This window comes from Schistocerca nitens, chromosome 2 (genome assembly GCF_023898315.1).
Source record: "Schistocerca nitens isolate TAMUIC-IGC-003100 chromosome 2, iqSchNite1.1, whole genome shotgun sequence".
NCBI lineage: Eukaryota > Metazoa > Arthropoda > Insecta > Orthoptera > Acrididae > Schistocerca > Schistocerca nitens.
Window position 1 is genome coordinate 729,493,761 of NC_064615.1, and position 24,699 is coordinate 729,518,459.

The 24,699-nt window shown below is 41.0% G+C and overlaps 1 protein-coding gene across 4 annotated transcripts in view; it reads left to right on the top strand.

Annotated features, from left to right (window-relative positions):
* The window catches only part of LOC126236930 (obscurin), a 681,004-nt gene that overhangs the window by 397,131 nt on the left and 259,174 nt on the right, over positions 1 to 24,699 (top strand). For all 4 annotated transcript variants that reach the window (XM_049946608.1, XM_049946610.1, XM_049946611.1 and 1 more), the window contains one exon: positions 15,062 to 15,183. In XM_049946608.1, the coding sequence (XP_049802565.1) occupies positions 15,062 to 15,183 (122 nt within the window). The remainder of the gene's footprint in view (positions 1 to 15,061; positions 15,184 to 24,699) is intronic.

The window sequence follows — 24,699 nt, forward strand, 5'->3', positions numbered from 1 at the left end:
TAAAACAATTCACTGAAGAAGCCATATGGAGGACATTCAGTGTAATAAAAATTAGTCTCCCATCCCCACCTGAAATAAGGGAGATTTTCATGATTCTAAACCAGAGTTAATCAACATGGTCCCGTCTGTCCATAGGTGGTAAGTGTTTTGAAACATTTTCATTGTGTTTTCATAAAATTTTGATGTGAAGTATTTGGTAAGGATATATTATTACATGCTTTAACCCTGCTGTATAAATTTACTTCCCTACTTTATAAATCACCATTACTATGGAACTGGTGGGCGGTTAGAAAATTTTACTACTACCAGAGATATAAAAGTGAGTGATAGGTAAAAAAGGTTCACTACCTCTAGTCTAAACAGTAAAAATTCATTTGGGGTGCCAGAGTTGGGTGGACACTATCGCTAACACGATACTAAAAAGTTGTGACCCTGTCATATGTCATGTTCTTAATCGCTTTTGTAGGGCGTTGTTAGGCTCCTCTATAAGAAGGATGACTCTTCAGATGTCAATAACTACAATCCAGCGTCACTCCTTACACAATTTCGAAAAATTTTTGAAAAGTTAGTGTACTCCAGATTGTAATACACGCACGTAGTAATTAAATACTTAGCCAATCACAATTTTGGTTCCAGAATGGCCACACTACTGAGTTAGTTATTTATACATTTACTGAGCACATAATAAAATCTTTAAATGATATCAGCAGTTGGGAGCCTGTGTGAGTTATTAAAGAAATTTGATTTTTTCAGTCATAATATTCTATTAGAGAAGGTAAGTTTTTATAGAATATATAGTGCATCTCATACCTAGTTTCGTACTTATCTAAGAAACAGATGTTTCTCGTTAACAACTTCTTTTGTACCAAAGAGGAATTCTTGAACAGAAATAATTATCCATTTTTACAGATAAAAACTGTAAATTTCCAGGACATTGCCATATTAATATTTTTCCATCTTTGTGCTTGTATGTGTTTGTTGTTGTTTTAACATGCTTATGGTGAATGTGATTTACGCAAATAGTTAGCACTTTACATACTATTGAATCACTATCAATTTTACTGATTGTTTGTTAACGTAATTCCCTTTACAACAATTCAAACATATGACCAACAGTCAAACAAATACCTATATCTACCAGAATATGTATATATGTATTGCATAATGTCTTTCATCAATGGTGGACAGCTCAGTGACACCTGAGTCGAGGTATTGTTTTATTTCTTGTCAACTGCTGAGCTTTTATCCAGTGCTATGCTTTATGGTTTAAACAAAATGGTCAATGAAACTTCACTTGCAACTTGCAAACAAAATTTTTCGTGATTCCAAGTTTTCTTCAAATACATGAGTATACTGCAGCAATAAGAATCTCAACTCTGCATGGTAAGGCTACTATATTACGCTATCTTGTTGACAATTACTTGCGTCAAATTCATGGAACATGTGCTGCCTATCTCTTGTGGTGGCCCATACTTGGCACCTACCATACATACTTCTAATTTTCAATAAAGTTTATAGTACCTAAGTGGTGACTTAATTAATTTTGTTGTGACCTCATAGCCCTCTACCTGCATCAAAAATCTACACCTGGGGAAGTCGGTTATTCTATCCACCTCCCACACAAAATCAGTATCAAAGATACAATCTGCAATAAGTAAATAATACATGAAACTGATCCAAGTAACACAAATATAGCTTTATTCGTAAAGCTCTGAACAACAACAGAAATAACTCTTGCGTGGCTCCACATGTAACAAGACCAAAGAATTATACAGAAGGTGCAACATAAGTGATACACAGAACAACTGATGTGAGCAATACAAACTAAAAGAACATATGTATATAGGCACAAGTTGCCGGTGGACAGTGCAGCAGAAACTGTGCCATGCGCATGCTTTCTACAGGTGACCTCTAGTGGCTGGCCTTCACCAATAAAGTTGGTTATTAATGTAAGTACACACAAGTGATGACACTACACTCAGTGCACTCACTCTCACAACACATTCTAGTCTCAGGATATAGCACACTTCTCCCTCATGCAAAGAGGGTGCCCAGGCAATGGAGGAGACATCAGTGGCCCAACAAGAGACACATCCATTGGATGCAGAGCTGCGGCAGCCAGTGCCGACCACAAGGGTGCTACGATGTGCCTGGGTGGCACTGCAGCATAGGGCTGGATGTGGTGCCCGACGACAACACCAAGGAGGAGGGTGCTATCGCCATTTCTGCATCGTGATCAGCAGGCAGGTCCGACGGTGGAGGAGATGGGACTGGACCCATCTGTGATGATGGCTGAGGTGATGATAGCAAGGGAACTGGTGGAGGCAGCTCAACCGGAACAGGAGGCTGATGCAACGCACCAGAGATGGTTCAGTGCCCAGCACCAGAGTGCTGGAACCCCAGAATGCTGCAAATGGAGGACGCAGCCATAGCAGGCGATGATGGGCTCAATGTGGAGGGGGGCAGGGTTGGCTGCAGTGACAGGATTGCGCCAGCAAGGGGAGCGCAACTGATCAAACTGATGCGCCACCAGCCTGTCGCCTGTATGAATGTCACAAAGATGGCAACCCCGGTGGCAGACAACAGTGGCCATAATCCATTTGGGACAGCAACCAAAACCTCGTGCCCACACCAACAATCCCATTGTGAAACGGCCAGATGAACCCCATCATGGCAGGTGCAACACAGGTTGCAGAAGGTGGAGGTGTATGCGTGCCTGCTGGTCGTGAAGCAATTCAGCCGGGCTCTGCTTCCCTGTTGGCGTGAAGTGACAGATACTCACAAAATAGAGACCCATCATCCAGCAAAGAATCCACAACAAACTTTTTCATTTGGGACTGGCACATTTGGACTAGTGATTCTGCCCTGCCATTTGATTGAATATGGAATGGCATAGCCATAACATGATGAACACCATGACGGGAAGAGAATAATTAAAAAATATCAGAAATGAACTGGTCCCATTATCGGAAACTAAGGTACAAGGCAACATGAATGCATTCTCATGATTGATGTGGAGTGGGCCAGGGGGACAGAAGTGCTCTGGAAGCTGCCTAGCTGCCTGTTGTTGGGCACACTGTTCATGAGCCTTCAGTCTGTGGCCAAAACATATGTCTCCTAGCTAACAGTTGAGTTCGTGAAACTCCCCAATGGCCCTGGTGGAGTAGGCACAGACCCTCGTGCTGTAATGCTGGATGAATGTCTACTCTGGGGGAGAGGTCTTCCATGGACAGTAACAAATATTGCAAAAAATAGAGAGGCAGTACATAAGGAAAAATATTTGCACAGGGAGTCCAAAGTTTAGCTAGTGATTTATCTGGCTAGCCCTGTTAAACAAACTGAACCACCTGGCGGAGAACCAAGTTGGTGGTAACGGCAGCTGCTAAGTGCGAGCTCATAATTGCGAAACCCTCAATTGCGGCCTGTGTTTCAGTATGAAGATGGAAGCAAGGCAATCAAAGTTGAGATCAGAACACACATGAAGGTGGAACAAGGTGTTCACATTGGCACATTTGGACATAGGTCAAAAATGGATTTTGTAATTCTATCAAGACAAGAACAGTGCCCAGCATTGGAGGCAGCGTGCTGCTTTGTCATGCAAGGAAGTGTGAGGGTTGACCAAGGAAACCCAGGGTTTATGGTCAATAAGGTGAAAATTTGAGCCATACAAAGAAACATGAAATTTCTGGACAGCATAGACTGTGGCAAGAGCCTCTAGTGGTTTATGTGGCCATCCCTGTTGAACAAACTGAACTACCTGACAGACAATGAGGCTACCTAAGAGTATCACTGCTGGGTCAGACTGTGAGACCGAGAGGTGAAAGAAACAGGTCATTCAGATCTGTCAGGATATCGGTGGACTAGGACTGCACCAACGCCATAATGTGAGGTGTCAGTTGCCAAAACTATGTGCTGGTCTGAGCTCCAGCAAAAAGGTACATTCTTGTATACCAGGCAAGTGACAGGTTGGCCAATGCGGCAACCCTGGCAGGAATTTTTTTGTGGATGAGGAGTCAGGCACAGATGTGACAGCAGAGGTGTGGTCTGGCAGTGGGTGAACCTTGTCCTGCAAGACCTCGAATCCCAAATAAGCAATAGAAGGTTGAAAAAATTGAGATTTTGCGATGTTACACCATTAGCTTGTGTAAAACAAAACAAAACAAAAAACAAAGTGCACAAATTTTTCAAGTGTTCAGCTGTGGAGGAGCCCATGAGAGCAATATCATCCAAATAATTAATGCAACCCAGAACAGGCATATCCAGTAGCTTTAAAAATTGCTGGAAAATAGCAAGGGCACTAGACACACCAAAAGGAAGGCACAAATATTGATAGAGACCAGAGGGAGTATTCTAAACCAGAACTCACTGAGACTCTTCATCTGCAGGAACCTGCAGATCTGCTTCGGACAATCAGTTTTAGAAAAGTATTGTCCACCTGATATTTTTGCCAACAGTTCCTCCTGACATGGGAGGAGATAATTAACCAAGATTGACTGTTCATTGACAGTAGTACCAAAGGTGCCACAGAGGCAAAATTTACCCAATGGCTTCCCAACTACAGCCAGCAGAGATGACCACTCACTAGCCATAACAGGTATTACCACACGGAGAGATTGAAGTCTGTCCAATCCTGCTTTCACTTGATCTGTCAGGTTGACAGGAATAGAATGTGCAGGACAAAAACAAGGCCGAGCCATGGATTTCAAACAAATATGAGCAGAAAAGTTTGTAGCACACCCTTTACCTTCTGATATCAAGTCCAAAACCTTCTCACATGCTGTTTCCAATTGAAAGTACCTGATTGGACACAAGATGAACTGCATCAGTGATAGAAAATCCAGATGCCTGAATGTATCCATCCAGAACAAGTTCTCAACACCAGCATCAGCAACCAACAGAAATGTAATCGAATGAACCACTGACTTGTAAGAGGCAGATGCCATAAATTGTCCCAACAGCACAATGTTCAGTTTGTTATAACTAATCAGCTTCCGCATGTCCAGTGGCAGTGGTTGTGAGTCTAAACTCACATAGATTTGAGAATGTGACTGCAGTACCTGTGTTGACCTGTAGCTGGAGCACTTGGCAAAAAACATTTAATTCAACAAACAACTTAGGAGAAGTCACAAGTGTTGGAATGACACAGTTTGTGTCCATGTCCATACCCTAAGCAACCCTTGGTGAATGACAGATGGAGATGATGTGGACTTTCTTCTGGCAAGCATTACAAATAGCCGAGGAAAAAAAAAAGTCGAGGCAGAAACAGAGAATGCTGACACTAGTGCTGAAGCAGTCATGACTGCTAGGGCCAGCCTTGGTCTCCTCGGCTCTGGGACTGCTTGTTTTCCACCAACACTGCCCCTTCCTCATGCAAGCTATCTGTTGCCCTAGAGGGCACATCTTGTAACACTATTGCCACATTTCTCCATGTTGCAATTTGATCATCTGCTGCCAGAGAAACTTCAGAATATTGTGCTATTTGCAAAACTGCTGCCAATGGGATGTTTTCACAGAGTAAAGCTTACTGGTGCACTTCCTTGTCCGGAGCTTAAAAGGTAATTGTGTCATGCTCCAGGAGTCATTATGAGCATAGGTAATGAACTGACACTTACGGCTAAAGCCATGAAATTCGGCTGCCTAGGCCCTGTATGATTGGTTTGGTTTCTTGCGGCATCAGTAGAATTCCACTTGTGCCTCCATGACATGCATTCCTTTGGAATGGGAGGTGGATAATAACCTGCACATATGATCAAAAGTAACAGCTGCCAGTTCTTGTATAATGACACAGTAGTTGATACACCTTATGTGAAATCCACGAGAAGAATAAGGCTTTGCACAAATTTGATGCGGTCACACCAAAAGCCAAAAAATTCTGTCTGAGTCTTTTTTCATGAGCTTCCCAATCCTCAGCTGAATCATTATATGCGAGAAAGTGGGTGGATAGACCAGTAGAACAGTACCCTCTCTGTTAATGGTAGCCGACAAAGTGGTCAGTGCCAAAGTAAGCTGTTCAACCAGGGCTGGTAGCACAGCATCCATAATGACTAAACCTGATGAAACCCCACTTAAAGAAGACACGTTGAAACCAGTCCAAACTTGTCACCAAACATGTACTAACCAAGTAATACATGAAACTGATCCAAATAACACAAATTTGACTTTCGTCATAAACCTCTGAACAATAACTGAAATAAGCCTCTCATGACACCACACTTAGCAAGACCAAAGAATCGTACAGCAGGCACAACATAAACAATACACAGTACAATTGATGTGAGTGGTACAAGGTAAAAAACATGGCAAGAGTGAGTCTGCATTGCTCTGTACATGTATAGGCATGAGTACTATGCAGCAGAGACCGTGCCATGTGCCTGCTTCCTACAGGTGGCCTCTAGTGGCTGGCCCATGCTGATACAATTAGCAGTTGATTTCGGTACACGTGCATGGCAACATTACACTCAATGCATTCATATTCACAGGCACTAGTAGCTGGACTCAGCACAATATGCAATCAAACCCTGGGACCACAATAAAGTATGCATCACATTAGCTATGCCTACAACCATTTCTAGGTGAAACAGCTCCTTCACAAGTTAGCTCTGCACCCCCAGTGTGCCTAACACCTTCAAACCACTTATGAAAAGCATTAAAATCTTTTGGCTCTCCTTTACTTAACTGCACAATTCTGGCAACATAACACTTAACATAAGGTCTGTGCCCATGTCAGTTACTGCTTCCATTGATATTCCTTCAATATGTATGGTGAAAGATTATTTATTCATTCAGTCTCATTGATTAGCTGATCACTTAGATTAGTCCTGTGCTGGTATTGCGTGAATCGAATCTGTTTGGAGCCACCCCTTCTCTCACCACTGGCCAATTGTTCTGAACATCTGATGGTTGTGTCAGTTTGACTGGATCTCATTTGTTTGATTAGCTGGTGCTCCACCTGTGTCAGCTGCACTTTCAGTTCTTGCTCTCAATCAATTGGAGTTACTGCAATGTCCATCGCACCTCTTGCCTCGATGGGTCACATCAAATCAATTGTTACACCACTGCTCATTACATCAGTTATTGCACCCAAAGCGCAAAGTGTCATTCACCTCTGTGGTATTTCTGTTGTATTCATGAACAGGTGCCCTACACCCTCAGTTACATCAGTTGTCACTGTTTCTGTCAGGTGGGTGCATGTTTTGCACCAATTATCAGTTCTCTAATAACAAACTGAGTTTGTTTGCTACAGCCAGAAATATCTCAACATCATTGTTTGGTACTGTGAGCAATGTCTTACAAAAGTCGATTGGTAATTTGCTTCATACTTTCTGAAAAATGTCTGGTGGTCCCAGCACTTCGTTTTATTCAGATATTGCTCAAAGTACCTTCAAAAACTACCAATCCGACTATTATATTTCTTTATATGTAATACTCGATTGCAGAGACACATCTGCATCCCTGCCAACCAATATTTAACCGATAATTCTTGTTGAAAGGTTGCAAAATCTTGGTATCTTTGTGCAGCATCTTCCACTCTTTGTGCAGCATCTGCCACCCACAGAGGGGTGTTGCTTTGGAATGGACCTGCAGAGACTGGATTCATTGCTCATCACTCCAGCAGGTAGACAGAACACAATGAAATGATTTGACAAAAACTGCTGGGTGGTTATCCTCCCCCTAGGCATGAAGAAAGGGAATTGCTAGTGGCATAAGATGCTACACTCCTGGAAATGGAAAAAAGAACACATTGACACTGGTGTGTCAGACCCGACATACTTGCTCCGGACACTGCGAGAGGGCTGTACAAGCAATGATCACACGCACAGCACAGCGGACACACCAGGAACCGCGGTGTTGGCCGTCGAATGGCGCTAGCTGCGCAGCATTTGTGCACCGCCGCCGTCAGTGTCAGCCAGTTTGCCATGGCATACGGAGCTCCATCGCAGTCTTTAACACTGGTAGCATGCCGCGACAGCGTGGACGTGAACCGTATGTGCAGTTGACGGACTTTGAGCGAGGGTGTATAGTGGGCATGCGGGAGGCCGGGTGGACGTACCGCCGAATTGCTCAACACGTGGGGCGTGAGGTCTCCACAGTACATCGATGTTGTCGCCAGTGGTCGGCGGAAGGTGCATGTGCCCGTCGACCTGGGACCGGACCGCAGCGACGCGCGGATGCATGCCAAGACCGTAGGATCCTACGCAGTGCCGTAGGGGACCGCACCGCCACTTCCCAGCAAATTAGGGACACTGTTGCTCCTGGGGTATCGGCGAGGACCATTCGCAACCGTCTCCATGAAGCTGGGCTACGGTCCCGCACACCGTTAGGCCATCTTCCGCTCACGCCCCAACATCGTGCAGCCCGCCTCCAGTGGTGTCGCGACAGGCGTGAATGGAGGGACGAATGGAGACGTGTCATCTTCAGCGATGAGAGTCGCTTCTGCCTTGGTGCCAATGATCGTCGTATGCGTGTTTGGCGCCGTGCAGGTGAGCGCCACAATCAGGACTGCATACGACCGAGGCACACAGGGCCAACATCCGGCATCATGGTGTGGGGAGCGATCTCCTACACTGGCTGTACACCACTGGTGATCGTCGAGGGGACACTGAATAGTGCACGGTACATCCAAACCGTCATCGAACCCATCGTTCTACCATTCCTAGACCGGCAAGGGAACTTGCTGTTCCAACAGGACAATGCACGTCCGCATGTATCCCGTGCCACCCAACGTGCTCTAGAAGGTGTAAGTCAACTACCCTGGCCAGCAAGATCTCCAGATCTGTCCCCCATTGAGCATGTTTGGGACTGGATGAAGCGTCGTCTCACGCGGTCTGCACGTCCAGCACGAACGCTGGTCCAACTGAGGCGCCAGGTGGAAATGGCATGGCAAGCCGTTCCACAGGACTACATCCAGCATCTCTACGATCGTCTCCATGGGAGAATAGCAGCCTGCATTGCTGCGAAAGGTGGATATACACTGTACTAGTGCCGACATTGTGCATGCTCTGTTGCCTGTGTCTATGTGCCTGTGGTTCTGTCAGTGTGATCATGTGATGTATCTGACCCCAGGAATGTGTCAATAAAGTTTCCCCTTCCTGGGACAATGAATTCACGGTGTTCTTATTTCAATTTCCGGGAGTGTATCTTCTACAAGGACCTCTCCAGCTAACTCCACCCTTATTTATTTGTAGTAGCGTGATGATATTGGCATGCATGGAATTTGCTCACTCACCTTGAGCGCAAAGATTTGTGAATTCTGTATGAAGATTTCTCACTACAGATCCGACAATGGGGGTATTATCCCCTCCAACATCGTCATATTGTAATTTCATTTTGTTAACGTCAATTTGCATAGTGTGCAGTTCACTTTGTGCTTGGCACTGAACCTTACATACTTCACCAGCTACAACTTTGTTTACATTAACCTTCATTAACTCCAGGTTTGACAACTTGACAATTAATCTTTCATCAATAAAAGCTTATCTCCTCGTTCTTTAAATTTATGATTTCATTTTTCAGCTTGGTTTGATGGCCAGTTAATTAGATTTTGTTTGATAACTGCTATGGACCATTATTACAGATACACCAAAAGTTTACAATTTAAAAAATCTATAATACTTAATAATCCAAATATACACCACCTGGTTAAGAAATTGTGGGCATAGAAACACTACTACACTGGCTAGTCTAGCAGCAACCAACTGTACATAAGTGCTCACTTGACCAGTCCGATGCTATACTATGACAGACAATCCAATATTGCTCTCCTACACATGCTTGCTAGTATAACAGGTACATCATTACGCATTTACATAAACTTAAATAAATAAATAAAGTTGTGCTTTCCAGGCATTAATCATACTCCAGAGATAAATCAAAAGAAAAAAACTAAACTACTAATAAAATATCAAATAAGTACTGCCCTGCGAAAGCCTATATTATGAAAGTAAAGTTATCATCACTTGTGTGTTTTTTGGTGGTGCCACTCTCTATAGTGCATTTGGTTTTTTGGTTACTTCCTTTAACTTGTGGCCTTCTACAGTTTTTTTCCATCCTCATCAGAGTATGCATACAAGTATTGTATATATGTATAAATAACTTGCACAAAACTTCACATTCCAGGATTGCTGTTCTATTCCTTTCTGGTTTAAACAACTATGACTATTTTTTATAGGATCACAGCTTCCTCCTACAATTGTGTTACATTAACAACACTAGGTGGGTGGTGCCTTAAACATAAAATAGACGCATAATTTAGCCGAGACAGCCTTTTTGAACACACTCTTTTTTTATTATTAGTTTTCTTTTATAAACATTGGTTTATCATTATTGCTTCCCAGATATTTTTTTTTACATTACAAGACACTTCTACATCACATAACAACAGATGAAGAAGAAATGTGCAATCAGATATTATATCATTTGTTTCATCAGAGGAAGCCAGGGATTTTAAAATTATACAAATGATACACTGAATGAAACTAACTCTCCCAATAACAATAATAAAATTATAACAAATTGATTCCTACTGCTGTGGGGGAAGGTGTTTGAACTATTACAGTGTCCAATAGATGGAAGAAAGCATATGTTACACCTATCTACAAGAAGGGTAGTGGAGGTGATCCACAAAACTACCAACCAATTTCCTTGACATCCATTTGTTGTAGAATCCTGGAATATATCTTGAGCTGAAGTATAAGGAAGTATCATGAACATAATGACCTCCTGCACACCAACCACCTTGGATTCTGAAAACAATGGTTATGCAAATGCCAGCTTAAATTTTTGTCACGTGTCTTGCTGAAAGCCATGAATCGAGACAAGTAGATACATAATTTCTTCATTTATAAAAGCCCTTTAATTCAGTATCATATTAGTACATATTTCTGAAGGTATGATCATATGGAAATCAAAATAAATTTTTGATAGGATGAGGAATTTTTATTAGGGAAGACAGAGCATGTTATCTTAAGTGGTTAGTAATTAGTAGAAGTAGAAATTAAGTCAGATGTTCCCGGGGAGGTGTGTTGTGATCCTTACTATCCATGTTGTATATTAATGACGTGGTAGACAATATTGATAGTAACTTCAGATTTTTGTAGATGATGCCGTTATCTTTAATGAAGTAATGTTTGTAAAAATCTACACAAATATTCAGACGTGGTGAAAAGATTGGCAGCTTGCTTTAAATGTTCAGAAATGTAAAGCTGTGCACTTAACAAAATGAAAAAAATTAGTATCCTATGGCTACAATATTAGTGAGACATTTTTGAAATCAGTTAACTTACACAAGTATTTGAGTGTTATAGTTTGTGGGTATATACCATAAAATGCAGCGATCACATAGTCTTAGTCATAGGTAAAACAGGTGGCAGACCTTTGTAGTTTACCAGTTAGTCTACAAAGGTGATTGCTTACAACATACTATTCATCCTAGAATAATCCTCAATTGACTGGGACCCATACCAATTAGGACCAACAGGGAATATTGAACCCATACAAGGAAAGACAGCTTTCATGGTCACAGGTGTGTTCAACTCATACGTGAGCAACTAGGAGATGCTGTCATACCTGAACTGGCAGCCATCCATTAAAAGCCAGTATTAAGTGATAAACCTAAGAATAGACTACAACCCCTATGTATATCTCTTGTAGGGCACACGAAGACAATATTAGACTAATTATAGTACATAGAGAGGCTTTTAAGTAATCATCCTTCCCATGTACTTGTGTTCTATATGTGAATAGAAAAGATAGAGACTCAATAAATGGTACACTGGGAAGTGCCCTATGTCATGCACTTCACAGTGATGTACAGAATATAGATGTAGATGAAACTTTTAACACAACCAGCCTGACATTGATGTTTAGGTAAACATAATGTAATGTTTATGTAAACATAATGTACATTGGAGAGCACATGCAACAAGTAGCAGCATGCATCCAGTTTTCGACTCTACTTTCTTTCAAAAGATGCATAATGTGTCGTGCATTTGGTCTGCTTTTGTGGAAAGGCATCTGTGGTCTTCACTGACACCAACTATGTAACTGAACAATTCTCCATGTGAAGATGATGGTGTGATACATGAAAATGAATACTGACAAAATAAATAAGTGATTTATGCAAAAAACTGTTGTATTTATAATTATATATCTGTGCCCTCACACTGGGCATTTAGAGACTAGTGGCAGATGCATTGGCAAAGTGCAAGGAGAAATGCACTTTTGGAGCATGAACTTTGACCCTCAGTTGCTGTCTCTGTCTTCAGGATGGACGAGGTACAGCTTCATGGTATTGTGTTTGACACTGGTACTCAGTAATACTGTTAATGGGCTAAACATTGTCACCAGAGTAATGATTATTTGATGATGCTCATACATGATGAGCAAAACCAGTTGTATTAAACCAAATTTAATGTGACTTGTGGCTATATTATGTGAATATTAAGGACTTCACAAAGTTTTGGTCTTTGACTGACGAAGGAATATACACGTGACAGTATGTTTCTAGAAACAGAAAACATTATATTGTATGAATTCTCTTTCATCTGCATGGATACTAGTAAAATTGAAGCAAGATCCTCACAGTGAATGTGAACGTTCCTGGCAATTAAGGCTGGTATATAGCCTATGTAGGGAGAGACCTTGTATATGAAAGCTGGGTGTTGGTTTTGCATGATGAGCAGCTTTCCTACAGTGCACTGAAGCAGCAAACTATGAAGTGGTGGAAGTTGGTTTTCCAAATAATTATCCAGTACTTATAAACTACAGCATGCTTTATAATAAGGTAACAGTTAAATATCCAGATACCTTTCAGTTAGTGGCAAGCATCTGTGGAGATCTTGCAGAAATCAAAGATCACAAACCATCACTGTTGTATTTGAACTCTCCAGGTTATTGATTTGAAACCATCTTACCTGAAAGCTGCTGAGATAGTAACAGGGCTGAAAGAGAAACAAAAAAATATATTGTGTTCTTTTATAGAGGCAAAAGACATGAGCTACTAATACAGTGAACACAATAGCAATGTGAAAATTAAAGTGCTTCAAATGTATCACACAAAGCTGAAAATTGTGTGGTAAAGCTCTCCAAAATGATCGCTGTGCACTTCATCACTGGATAAATCTCCCTGTAAAAATAAAATTGAATTCTGAAGTTGTACATAAATCCTAGACCAATTTTTCCCTCATACCTAGAACCAGTTATAATAAATCACTTTATGAAATTTTGTATTAATTAAAGAACTAATTATTACCTACCACTTTAGACTACAAAGAATATTCTTTTCCAAAATTTCCAGTTTTTTAAATTATGGTAAAAACACCCATCTTTTTAAGTATAAGTTCTTTTACTAGAGCTCAGGACACAAATCATTAATTGACTGTACTTTATATTTGATGAAAAGTGCAGAAATTAGATTCCAGAATGAATTGCCCTCTGTTAAAATACATTTATCTTTCTTATTTTAGCCTTGTCTTTGTTGTCCTACCTGGGTCTTTAACAGCTTTTGCCAAAGAGACTATGTTTACAGTCAGACTGATAGTATGATTGTACATGTGACTCGAAGTACAGGGCTATTACAAATCATTGAAGCGATTTCATATATTCACTGTAGCTCCATTCATTGACATGTGGTCACGACACACTACAGATACATAGAAAAACTCATAAAGTTTTGTTCAGCTGAAGCTGCACTTCAGGTTTCTGCCGCCAGAGCGCTCGAGAGCGCAGTGAGACAAAATGGCGACAAGAGACGGGAAAGTGTATGTCGTGCTTGAAATGCACTCACATCAGTCAGTCATAACAGTGCAACGACACTTCAGGACGAAGTTCAACAAAGATCCACCAACTGCTAACTCCATTCGGCGATGGTATGTGCAGTTTAAAGCTTCTGGATGCCTCTGTAAGGGGAAATCAACGGGTCGGCCTGCAGTGAGCGAAGAAACGGTTGAACGCGTGTGGGCAAGTTTCACGCGTAGCCCGCGGAAGTCGACGAATAAAGCAAGCAGGGAGCTAAACGTACCACAGCCGACGGTTTGGAAAATCTTACGGAAAAGGCTGAAGCAGAAGACTTACCGTCTACAATTGCTACAAGCCCTGACACCCGATGTCAAAGTCAAACGCTTTGAATTTTCGGCGCAGTTGCAACAGCTCATGGAAGAGGATGCGTTCAGTGCGAAACTTGTTTTCCGTGATGAAGCAACATTTTTTCTTAATGGTGAAGTGAACAGACACAATGTGCGAATCTGGGCGGTAGAGAATCCTCACGCATTCGTGCAGCAAATTCGCAATTCACCAAAAGTTAACGTGTTTTGTGCAATCTCACGGTTTAAAGTTTACGGTCCCTTTTTCTTCTGCGAAAAAAACGTTACAGGACACGTGTATCTGGACATGCTGGAAAATTGGCTCATGCCACAACTGGAGACCAACAGCACCGACTACATCTTTCAACAGGATGGTGCTCCACCGCACTTCCATCATGATGATTGGCATTTCTTAAACAGGAGATTGGAAAACCAATGGATCGGTCGTGGTGGAGATCATGATCAGCATTTCATGTCATGGCCTCCACGCTCTCCCGACTTAACCCCATGCGATTTCTTTCTGTGGGGTTATGTGAAAGATTCAGTGTTTAAACCTCCTCTACCAAGAAACGTGCCAGAACTGCGAGCTCGCATCAACGATGCTTTCGAACTCATTGATGGGGACATGCTGCACCGAGTGTGGGAGGAACTTGATTATTGGCTTGATGTCTGCCGAATCACTAAAGGGGCACATATCGAACATTTGTGAATGCCTAAAATAACTTTTTGAGTTTTTGTATGTGTGTGCAAAGCATTGTGAAAATATCTCAAATAATAAAGTTATTGTAGAGCTGTGAAATCGCTTCAATCATTTGTAATAACCCTGTAAATGTGGAAAACAGTGAATGTAATTTTAACAGAGTTCCCAACTAATTACCTTTTTTTAAAAAATAAATTAACAGAATGAATGTGATTTTGGTGGAGTTCCTAATTTATGCCTTCTTATAGTAGTGATTTAATTCACACTACTCATTTGTTTTCAGGCTCGCTTGGATATTCTGCTGATTCCTGAGATTGATGCTTTGAGTGATATTACCAAGATTCCATATGAAGACACTGCCTTTGAAGTTCAAATACTGGCAAATCCAAAGCCAAAAGTAACTTGGTAAGCCACTTTGGTACCATATAAATCGAGAAATAACACAACTCAGATATCAATGTTTACTTTTTGCATAATGCATTCACATTCCCCAGAAGATAATATGGGTCAGTGGCTGTTTCCTAGAAGAGCGCCTATATTTCTGAAAGTAAGAGGTCATAATTTATGTGAGATTTACCACTGTGTTAGAATGTCTGCTCAAAAAAAAAAAAAAAAAAAAAAAAAAAAAATGTTAAACATGAAATAACAGTGTAGGCTTTTGCAGCCAGATTCAGTTAGGAAAACCGAGCATGGTGGCGCAGTGGTTAGCACACTGGAATCACATTTGGGAAGACGATGGTTCAATCCTGTGTCTGGCCATCCTGATTTAGGTTTTCCATGATTTCCCTAAATCGCTCCGGGCAATTTCTGGGATGGTTCCTTTGAAAGTCCACGGCCGACTTCCTTCCCCATCCTTCCCTAATCCAGTGAGACCGATGACCTTGCTGTTTGGTCTCTTCCCTTAAACAACCCAACCCAACTAAGTTAGGAAAATGTTTCCTGGGTAAGGTGTCACATCATAAGTGTCAGTTGATAAAAATAACATTTTGGCCATGGTTATTCTGCCACTCTATGGACTGCAGAAGGGAGAGTCAGTTTTATGTACCAAAGTCAATTTTAACTTAAAGTCATTATTTACAAATGTGCCATTAAATTAAACTGTTCACATCTTCCAGGAGACTGTCCTGTCAGACATATGCAACCTTATTGATCTGTGTTTTTCAACTAAATACTTAGAATGACAGGAAAAAGACTATGGAATGATAGATGACATAGTAATGCGTTCTCACATATTCCTGTTAGCAGCCCACATAGTCATGGATACCTTTGAAGCAACTGCACTTTGTTCAGATTCTTTATGCCTACACTGCTGGCTCAGATGTAGATGAGACATTTGCTGTATGGCTATGTGGTGAGACAGACCTACACACATTTCACAAATATTTCAATAAGATGTATATGCAGATCCAGTTGACACTCGAAGTGGAGAAGAATGGGGAAATTCCATTTCTAGAAGTGGAAATGTATACAACAAAGGATGGCACACAAGGACACAGAGTATATCAGAAGTGAGCACACAATGGACAGATATTTACATGCCAAATACCACCATCAACCAGTGCAGAAGAGATCCATCATCCATTCAGTGACTGTTCACATGCAACATGTAAGTGATGCTCACAGTACAACATATGATCTTGAAAGGTTGTGAACAACATTCTTGGCCAATGTTTACCACCACATATTAATCCTCACAGCCATGGCAATGACTAACAGAATGTGAGACAAGCGGGATATTGGGAAACCACAGCTAGCAGCACTCTTACCTTATGTGAAGATTGTCGCTGACTGAAATGGTAATACCTACACTGGACTGGTGTCCAGCCCAACGTCTATAGCACCCACAAGATCCAGAATGTGTTAAGCTGCAACAAGGCCACAGTAGATGCTCAGCACACTGTGGGCACGTACAAGGTGGACTTCGAGTGAGAAGTCCACATCAGCAAAACCTGCAGTCAAGTTGCAACATTCACCCAGGAGCTTGAGTGCTACAATCAACTTCGGTGGCACATCAAATCAACAGAAGCTAAACATCAGCAATATAGGTGTGGTGAAAAGCAAGTTCAGAGAGGTCACTGAAATATTAAACCATCTTAATAACATGAATAGAGAGGATGGTATTGGCCTTGCACCATGTTGGGTGCCAGCCATCATAACCCAATAGACCACACAAATAACTTGAGATGCAAGTGCTACCTTTGAGAAATGGAAGCTGTTTGGTCCCAGCCCTTCATAAGGAAAATAAAGATCACAACCACATTTGCCAAAGGCTACCAGTGGTAACACATATTGCATGGACAGTAGGCAAAAGCAGATCCCCATTCCCTCCCCACGCACCACAGGAAACAAATTACAGTATACACTGAAGTGCCAAAGAAACTGGTGTAGGCATGTGTATTCAAATACAGAGATGTGTAAACCGGAAGAACACAGTGGTGCAGTCAGCAATGCCTATATAAGACAACTAGTGTCAGGCATGGTTGTTAGATCAGTTACTGCTGCTACACTGGCAGGTTATCTAGATTTAAGTGAGTTTGAACATGGTGTTACTGTTGGTGCACGAGCGATGGGACACAACATCTCCGAGGTAGCAGTGAAGTGAGGATTTTCGCATACAACCATTTTATGAGTGTACTGTGAATAACAGGAATCCAGTAAAAAAACAAATCTCTGACATTGCTGCTGTCAGAAAATGATCCCGCAAGTACAGGACTAACAGTGACTGAAGACAATCACTCAATGTGACAGAAATGCAACCCTTCTGCAGATTGCTGCAGATTTCAATGCTGGGCCATCAGCAAGTGTCAGGGTATAAATCATTCAGCGAAACATCATCAATATGGGCTTTCAGAGCTGAAGGCCCACTCGTGTACCCCTGATGATGGCATGACACAAAGCTACATGCCTCACCTGGGCCCATCAACACTGACATTGAATTGTTGATGACTGGAAACATGTTGCCTGGTCAGATGGGTCTCATTTCAAATTGTATCGAGTGGATGGACGTGTATGTGTATGGAGACAACCTCATGAATCCATGGACCCTGCCAACTGCACATGCCCCATACCATTACAGAGTCTCCACCAGATTTCCAGAATTGCTACAGAGTGGCTCCAGAAACACTCTTCTGAGTTTAAACCGTTCCACTGGCCACCAGACTCCCCTGGCATGGACATTATTGAGCATATCATGGAATCCTTGCAATGTGCTGCTCAGAAGAGATCTCCACCCCTCACACTCTTGTGGATTTACAGACAGCCCTGCAGGATTCATGGTGTCAGTTCCCTCCAGCACTACTTCAGACATTAGTCAAATCTATACCATGTCGTGTTGTGGCACTTCTGCAGACTCGCAAGTGCCCTAAATGACATTAGGCAGGTTTTCCAGTTTCTTTGGTTCTTCAGTGTAGTTTACCACTTCTTGTGGCACAAGAGGCCAATGTACCAATGGTTTTAAAATTGTGTCTTAATATGCTTAATAGAGCAATAATGGTGAAATATAATGTATCATGAACAGCAAAATATGTCAATAGGTACAGAAGGAGGCCACTGTAACTGTGGCTGAAACATCAGTTTATGCAGTTGTAGCAATTCCTTGTTCTTGCAAAAATAAAATGGAATCTCTCTGCCACAATATAATTCTGCATTTGAACATGCTAACTCGGTAAGTCGTCCCCTTTTTAAAGTTGTATTTGGACGGCTGCATTGGGTAACCTGTAAAAATAAATCATAGCAGACTGCACTCCATAGTTCACTGATTATTGGAAGAGAGGCCTACTTACCTCATGTCTTCTCAAAACATCTCATTTTTCTAGTTGTAACTATTCACTATAGTTTGTCATTTCTGACAACAGTGAATGAAGGGGGGTCAATGGGGTTGTAGTATTGTCACTACAATAACACTTAGAATTATTTTTTATCACTATTTTTAGTTTTTCAAATGAGTGGGGGGAGGTGGGGGGGGGGCATCACCTTTCTTATTTGTGCAGTTGACTGAAAATAAGAAAACACTTATATCTGATGAGATGTGGTAGAATAAATGCCATGTAAGTACCAACAAAAACCCATGAGGCAATGTTATGATCACAGTGCCTAATGTCAAGACTGAGCACTGCAGCTATTATGTTTAATGTCACAGTCTTTTCTTAAGAGTCATTTAACATTGAATCAAACATAACCTGAGGCACTTTTAACATTTACTTTACTTTGAACTACAAAAGTATAAGTGATTGATTGGATAACAAGTTACATATTCACATCATTGTGCACCGAGCTGCACTGCTTCATGACCACTCATAACCATTTCTCAATTCCCTGTGCAGGGTGCATTATGGTCATAGATCAGCCATTTCTGCCAACATTCGTTATGTTAATCTGATTTTATTTATCTCTCGAAAGTAATTTTTAATAAATAATGAAACATCAATATGGGTAAGGATTCCAGTGTGGCCAACTTGGTATTTTAATAAGTTATTTATTATTTATTATCATCTGAAGTTCTGCATAGTGCCACCAATTTTCTACAGGAGTTTCTGTGATATGCAGTAGCTCAAAGACAATGTCTCCTACAGACTGAAACATTCCCACAATCTTGGTCTAGGTGTCTTGACCATATGTCATAGTGGAGTGGTAAATTGTCTGTCTACTCTAACACGCGCAGCTTTAGCAGTGGGTGTAACTATATTGAGATTAAATCATGCCCTAAAACTTGGAATTAATGCCATACAGTGATAGTTATTGTACAATATGACATGCCACCAGAAAACTTTCTGTAAGTATTGAACATCCTTGTTTAAAGTCCATTTGATCATGTATTCTTCCCACTTTGTTTATTGACAGTTTTTAAGAAATATTTCATTTACCTTCTTCTACACAATTTCCATATTTAGCATTCACTTGAGTTTCTTATGCAAAGTAAGTGTGGGGAACAGCAGTGCATTTTTAGATTTGTTATTCAAGATTAAGTTGCATTATATTATATTGCTAATACGTTGATTTCTACTGTGACATGAGCATGATCCCAGGAAATAAAAATATAAAAGTTATCAACATGTTTTGTAAGACATCTTCAGAAAATTTTTATCCTTAGGTTTGTAAGTAAATATTTATTTTTAGAGTAGCATTTATTTTTTATTATATTTTTCGAAAATTTTTATCCTTAGGTTTGTAAGTAAATATTTATTTTTAGAGTAGCATTTATTTTTTATTATATTTTTCTGTTTTGCTAATATTGTCTTATCCATAGCCTTATGTAATGTTACCACAATGTTGGGTCGTCAGTAATAAAATGATATCTCCATGTCCCCACTGTATATGCATTGCTTTCATTTTTGACTCTTTGCCAATTTTAGGCTTACCCATTTTCAAGTGACATATGCACAATGTGTGCATATGTCAGTGGTGGATCATGGGCCTAAATTCTGCGGATGCCAGGAAACATATTGGAAAATCCCTTTTAATGTACACATACCTAGTGTTCCTAATGACCATCACTAATCGTTCAACTAACATGATGTTAACAATGACGATGGAGACTACTATTACTACTACTACTACTAATAATAATAATAATGGTAATAATCATAATATTAAAGACACTTACTTTGATTGACAAACAAATTAGAAGATAGTCATTTCAGCGTTGTTACTTGTAAAACAAGTTTAACTCAATGATCCTTCTTCTTCCTCGATCTGTTTATGGCATCATGTGCCTCAGCTTTCAAGTGTTTACATACTGGTTTCTCAGTTGAGGTACAAGCAATAGCTGAAAAGCAATCCATGTATACTTTTTCTAAAATGCATTTAAGACAAGAAAAACTCCTTTCAAATGAAGCACTTGTTGCAGGAATGATAAAAATTAGACAAAATAGTCTGAAAGCTTGTGGAGGAAATTGGTTTGTTCCATTCTGAATCATTCTTTGATAACATGACCCAAACTGACAAGAGTGAAATGTCTCTTTATGCTGGGGAGGAAATATGGTCTCCAGTTCTATAACCAAGTGCAAGTGGCTGAAGGATGCATCATACATTTGTAATGATGAATCCACACTGTCTTGAAGGAAATACTGACCATAATTGGTGTATTAATAATAATAATAAAATTTTATTGTCATTCGGCTGATTACAGTAATAGACAAAGTCAAGAGCATATATTTCTACATAAACTACAATATTTATGTAAATTGGTTTACTTAAAATAGGTACACATTAGAATGCAGTATTTTCATCTTCAAAAAATTCATCAGTGGTGTAAAACGGATTGTTCACTAGTAGCGTGTATAATTTAGCTTTAAACATATTTACAGGCAGTTCTTTAAAGTCAGCACTTTGTCTATTAAACATCCTTAGTCCAAGAACTAGGTAGGAGTTCTGCGATTTTGAAAATCTATGATATGGCATGTCTACAGACGTTCTGTTTCTAGTATTGTGGCTATGAATATCATTTCGCAACACAAAATTAGAGACATTGTTTCTAATGTACAATAAAACATTGTAGATGAATAAGTTTACTACTGTAAGACACTGCAATTTAATAAACAGAGGTTTAAAATGTACTATTTTATCAGAATCTGTTATTATTCTTATTACTTTCTTCTGTAAAAGTAAAATGTCATTTACATGACAGCTACTACCCCACACTAAGATTCCATAAGAAATGATGCTTTGGAAGAAGGTAAAATATGCTGATCTCACATAGTCATTGGGAACATGTCTTTTTAAATTTCTAATTAGATAAATAACTCTTGAAAGCCTAGCCAATATATTTTTAATGTGTGGTTCCCATGTCAATTTTTTGTCAATAGTAACACCTAAAAATTTGACAGTTTCTAGTTCTTGGTCATTAAGAATCTCTTTGAGGCTAAAGTAAGGTGTCTGGTGTTTGTTTTCATTTAGTAAGAAGCTATTAGCTTTGAACCATAATGAGGACTGAGCAAGGGTATTTTCGGTCAGTGTTTTCGGTGTACCTAGATCAGAGTTCTTATGTATAAAAGTTGTGCCATCAGCATACAATATTGTGTGAGAATTTATGAACAAGGGCAGGTCATTAATCATTAGTATAAACAGCAAAGGTCCAAGCACTGACCCTTGAGGCACTCCGTACCTAACATTAACCAAATTTGGTTTCTCCCTACCAATGCACACAACTGACGGTTCTCTAGAAAATACCTGAACATACACTCCTGGAAATGGAAAAAAGAACACATTGACACCGGTGTGTCAGACCCACCATACTTGCTCCGGACACTGCGAGAGGGCTGTACAAGCAATGATCACACGCACAGCACAGCGGACACACCAGGAACCGCGGTGTTGGCCGTCGAATGGCGCTAGCTGCGCAGCATTTGTGCACCGCCGCCGTCAGTGTCAGCCAGTTTGCCGTGGCATACGGAGCTCCATCGCAGTCTTTAACACTGGTAGCATGCCGCGACAGTGTGGACGTGAACCGTATGTGCAGTTGATGGACTTTGAGCGAGGGCGTATAGTGGGCATGCGGGAGGCCGGGTGGACGTACCGCCGAATTGCTCAACACGTGGGGCGTGAGGTCTCCACAGTACATCGATGTTGTCGCCAGTGGTTGGCGGAAGGTACACATGCCCGTCGACCTGGGACTGGACCGCAGCGACGCACGGATACACGCCAAGACCGTAGGATCCTACGCAGTGCCGTAGGGGACCGCACCGCCACTTCCCAGCAAATTAGGGACACTGTTGCTCCTGGGGTATTGGCGAGGACCATTCGCAACCGTCTCCATGAAGCTGGGCTACGGTCCCGCACACTGTTAGGCCGTCTTCCGCTCACGCCCCAACATCGTGCAGCCCGCCTCCAGTGGTGTCGCGACAGGCGTGAATGGAGGGACGAATGGAGACGTGTCGTCTTCAGCGATGAGAGTCGCTTCTGCCTTGGTGCCAATGATGGTCGTATGCGTGTTTGGCACCGTGCAGGTGAGCGCCACAATCAGGACTGCATACGACCGAGGCACACAGGGCCAACACCCGGCATCATGGTGTGGGGAGCGATCTCCTACACTGGCCGTACACCACTGGTGATCGTCGAGGGGACACTGAATAGTGCACGGTACATCCAAACCGTCATCGAACCCATCGTTCTACCATTCCTAGACCGGCAAGGGAACTTGCTGTTCCAACAGGACAATGCACGTCCGCATGTATCCCGTGCCACCCAACGTGCTCTAGAAGGTGTAAGTCAACTACCCTGGCCAGCAAGATCTCCGGATCTGTCCCCCATTGAGCATATTTGGGACTGGATGAAGCGTCGTCTCACGCGGTCTGCACGTCCAGCACGAACGCTGGTCCAACTGAGGCACCAGGTGGAAATGGCATGGCAAGCCGTTCCACAGGACTACATCCAGCATCTCTACGATCGTCTCCATGGGAGAATAGCAGCCTGCATTGCTGCGAAAGGTGGATATACACTGTACTAGTGCCGACATTGTGCATGCTCTGTTGCCTGTGTCTATGTGCCTGTGGTTCTGTCAGTGTGATCATGTGATGTATCTGACCCCAGGAATGTGTCAATAAAGTTTCCCCTTCCTGGGACAATGAATTCACGGTGTTCTTATTTCAATTTCCAGGAGTGTATTTATACTGTTGTCATCAAAACCATATTAAATTAGCTTATTCAGCACAGTGTCATGCTCTACACTGTCAAAGGCTCTGCTGAGGTCACAAAATGTAGCCTGGGCATAGTCCCTAGCCTCGAACACATCTAATACTAATTTTACGAGGGAGTCCATTGCATCTGTTGTGGATTTACCTTTCCTAAATCCAAAATGTTTATCACTAATTATATTTAGGTTACCCAAGTAGACACTAACTTGCTCATACATAATTGTTTCTAAAATTTTTGAAAAAACTGGGGTTATGGATATAGGTCTGTAACTAATGGGACAGTTCTTTTCCTCTTTTTTATATATTGGCACAACTCTAGAAATTTTTAATATGTCGGGGAACTTACTTTCAACTAGGCATTTGTTAATACAAAAAGTTAAGGGATAAATCACACAATCAATAACATCTTTCATCAAGTTACATGATATATCATAATAATCAACACTAACTGAAGGTTTGAAATTTTTCACTTTTTTTAGGATATTATTTGGGCTCACTTCTGTGAAAGTGAAGGTGCTTGGCGGAAACTTTTCAAAGCAGCTGTCCGTAATACTAAGTGCATTTTCAGGGGGTTTGTGTATTGAGCTACTGATTTCTTCAATGGACTTATGCAATATTTATTAAATTCTTCTGGAGTAATGGCAATTTCCTGTTTGTGTTTAGTGTGAGCAATGGCGTTTATTACACTACAGGCCTTTTTGCATTTATTGTTAGATTTTTCAATGTTTACTATGTTATGCAGTTTCTTTGCTTCATTTATTTCCTTCCTATACTTGTATTTGGCTTGAGCATACAGTTCTTTATACAGTTCTGATTTTCTGGTTTTGTACAGACTAGAATACAGCATAACAGTATTTTTCAGTTGCCCTAACTGTGGAGTATACCATTCCTTCGTTTTCCTTTTCTTGTAATTACTACTAATATTCACTGTACATTTTTTCAGAGGGATGTTATTTTTAAATGTATTTAAAAACATGGAGAAAAACTGGGTGAACAGTGTTGAAGCCTAATAAAATGTGTGTCCCAACTGAAATAAGTGAGGGCATGTCTAAAACTATCCATCCTCTCTCTGCTTACAGGTCTAGTAATCACAATTTTAGATTCTGGTTTGGCGCAGTCTGAAGTTACATTATTAACACTAAGATATACTGCATCATGGTCTGAGTAAAGGAAACTAATTACATCAGTGGACATACAAGTTCTCTTAATATTTGTAAATATATTGTCTAGACAGGATGAGCCTCTGGTAGGTTTGCAGTTATCTTAGTACAGGTTAAATTGTCGAAGCACA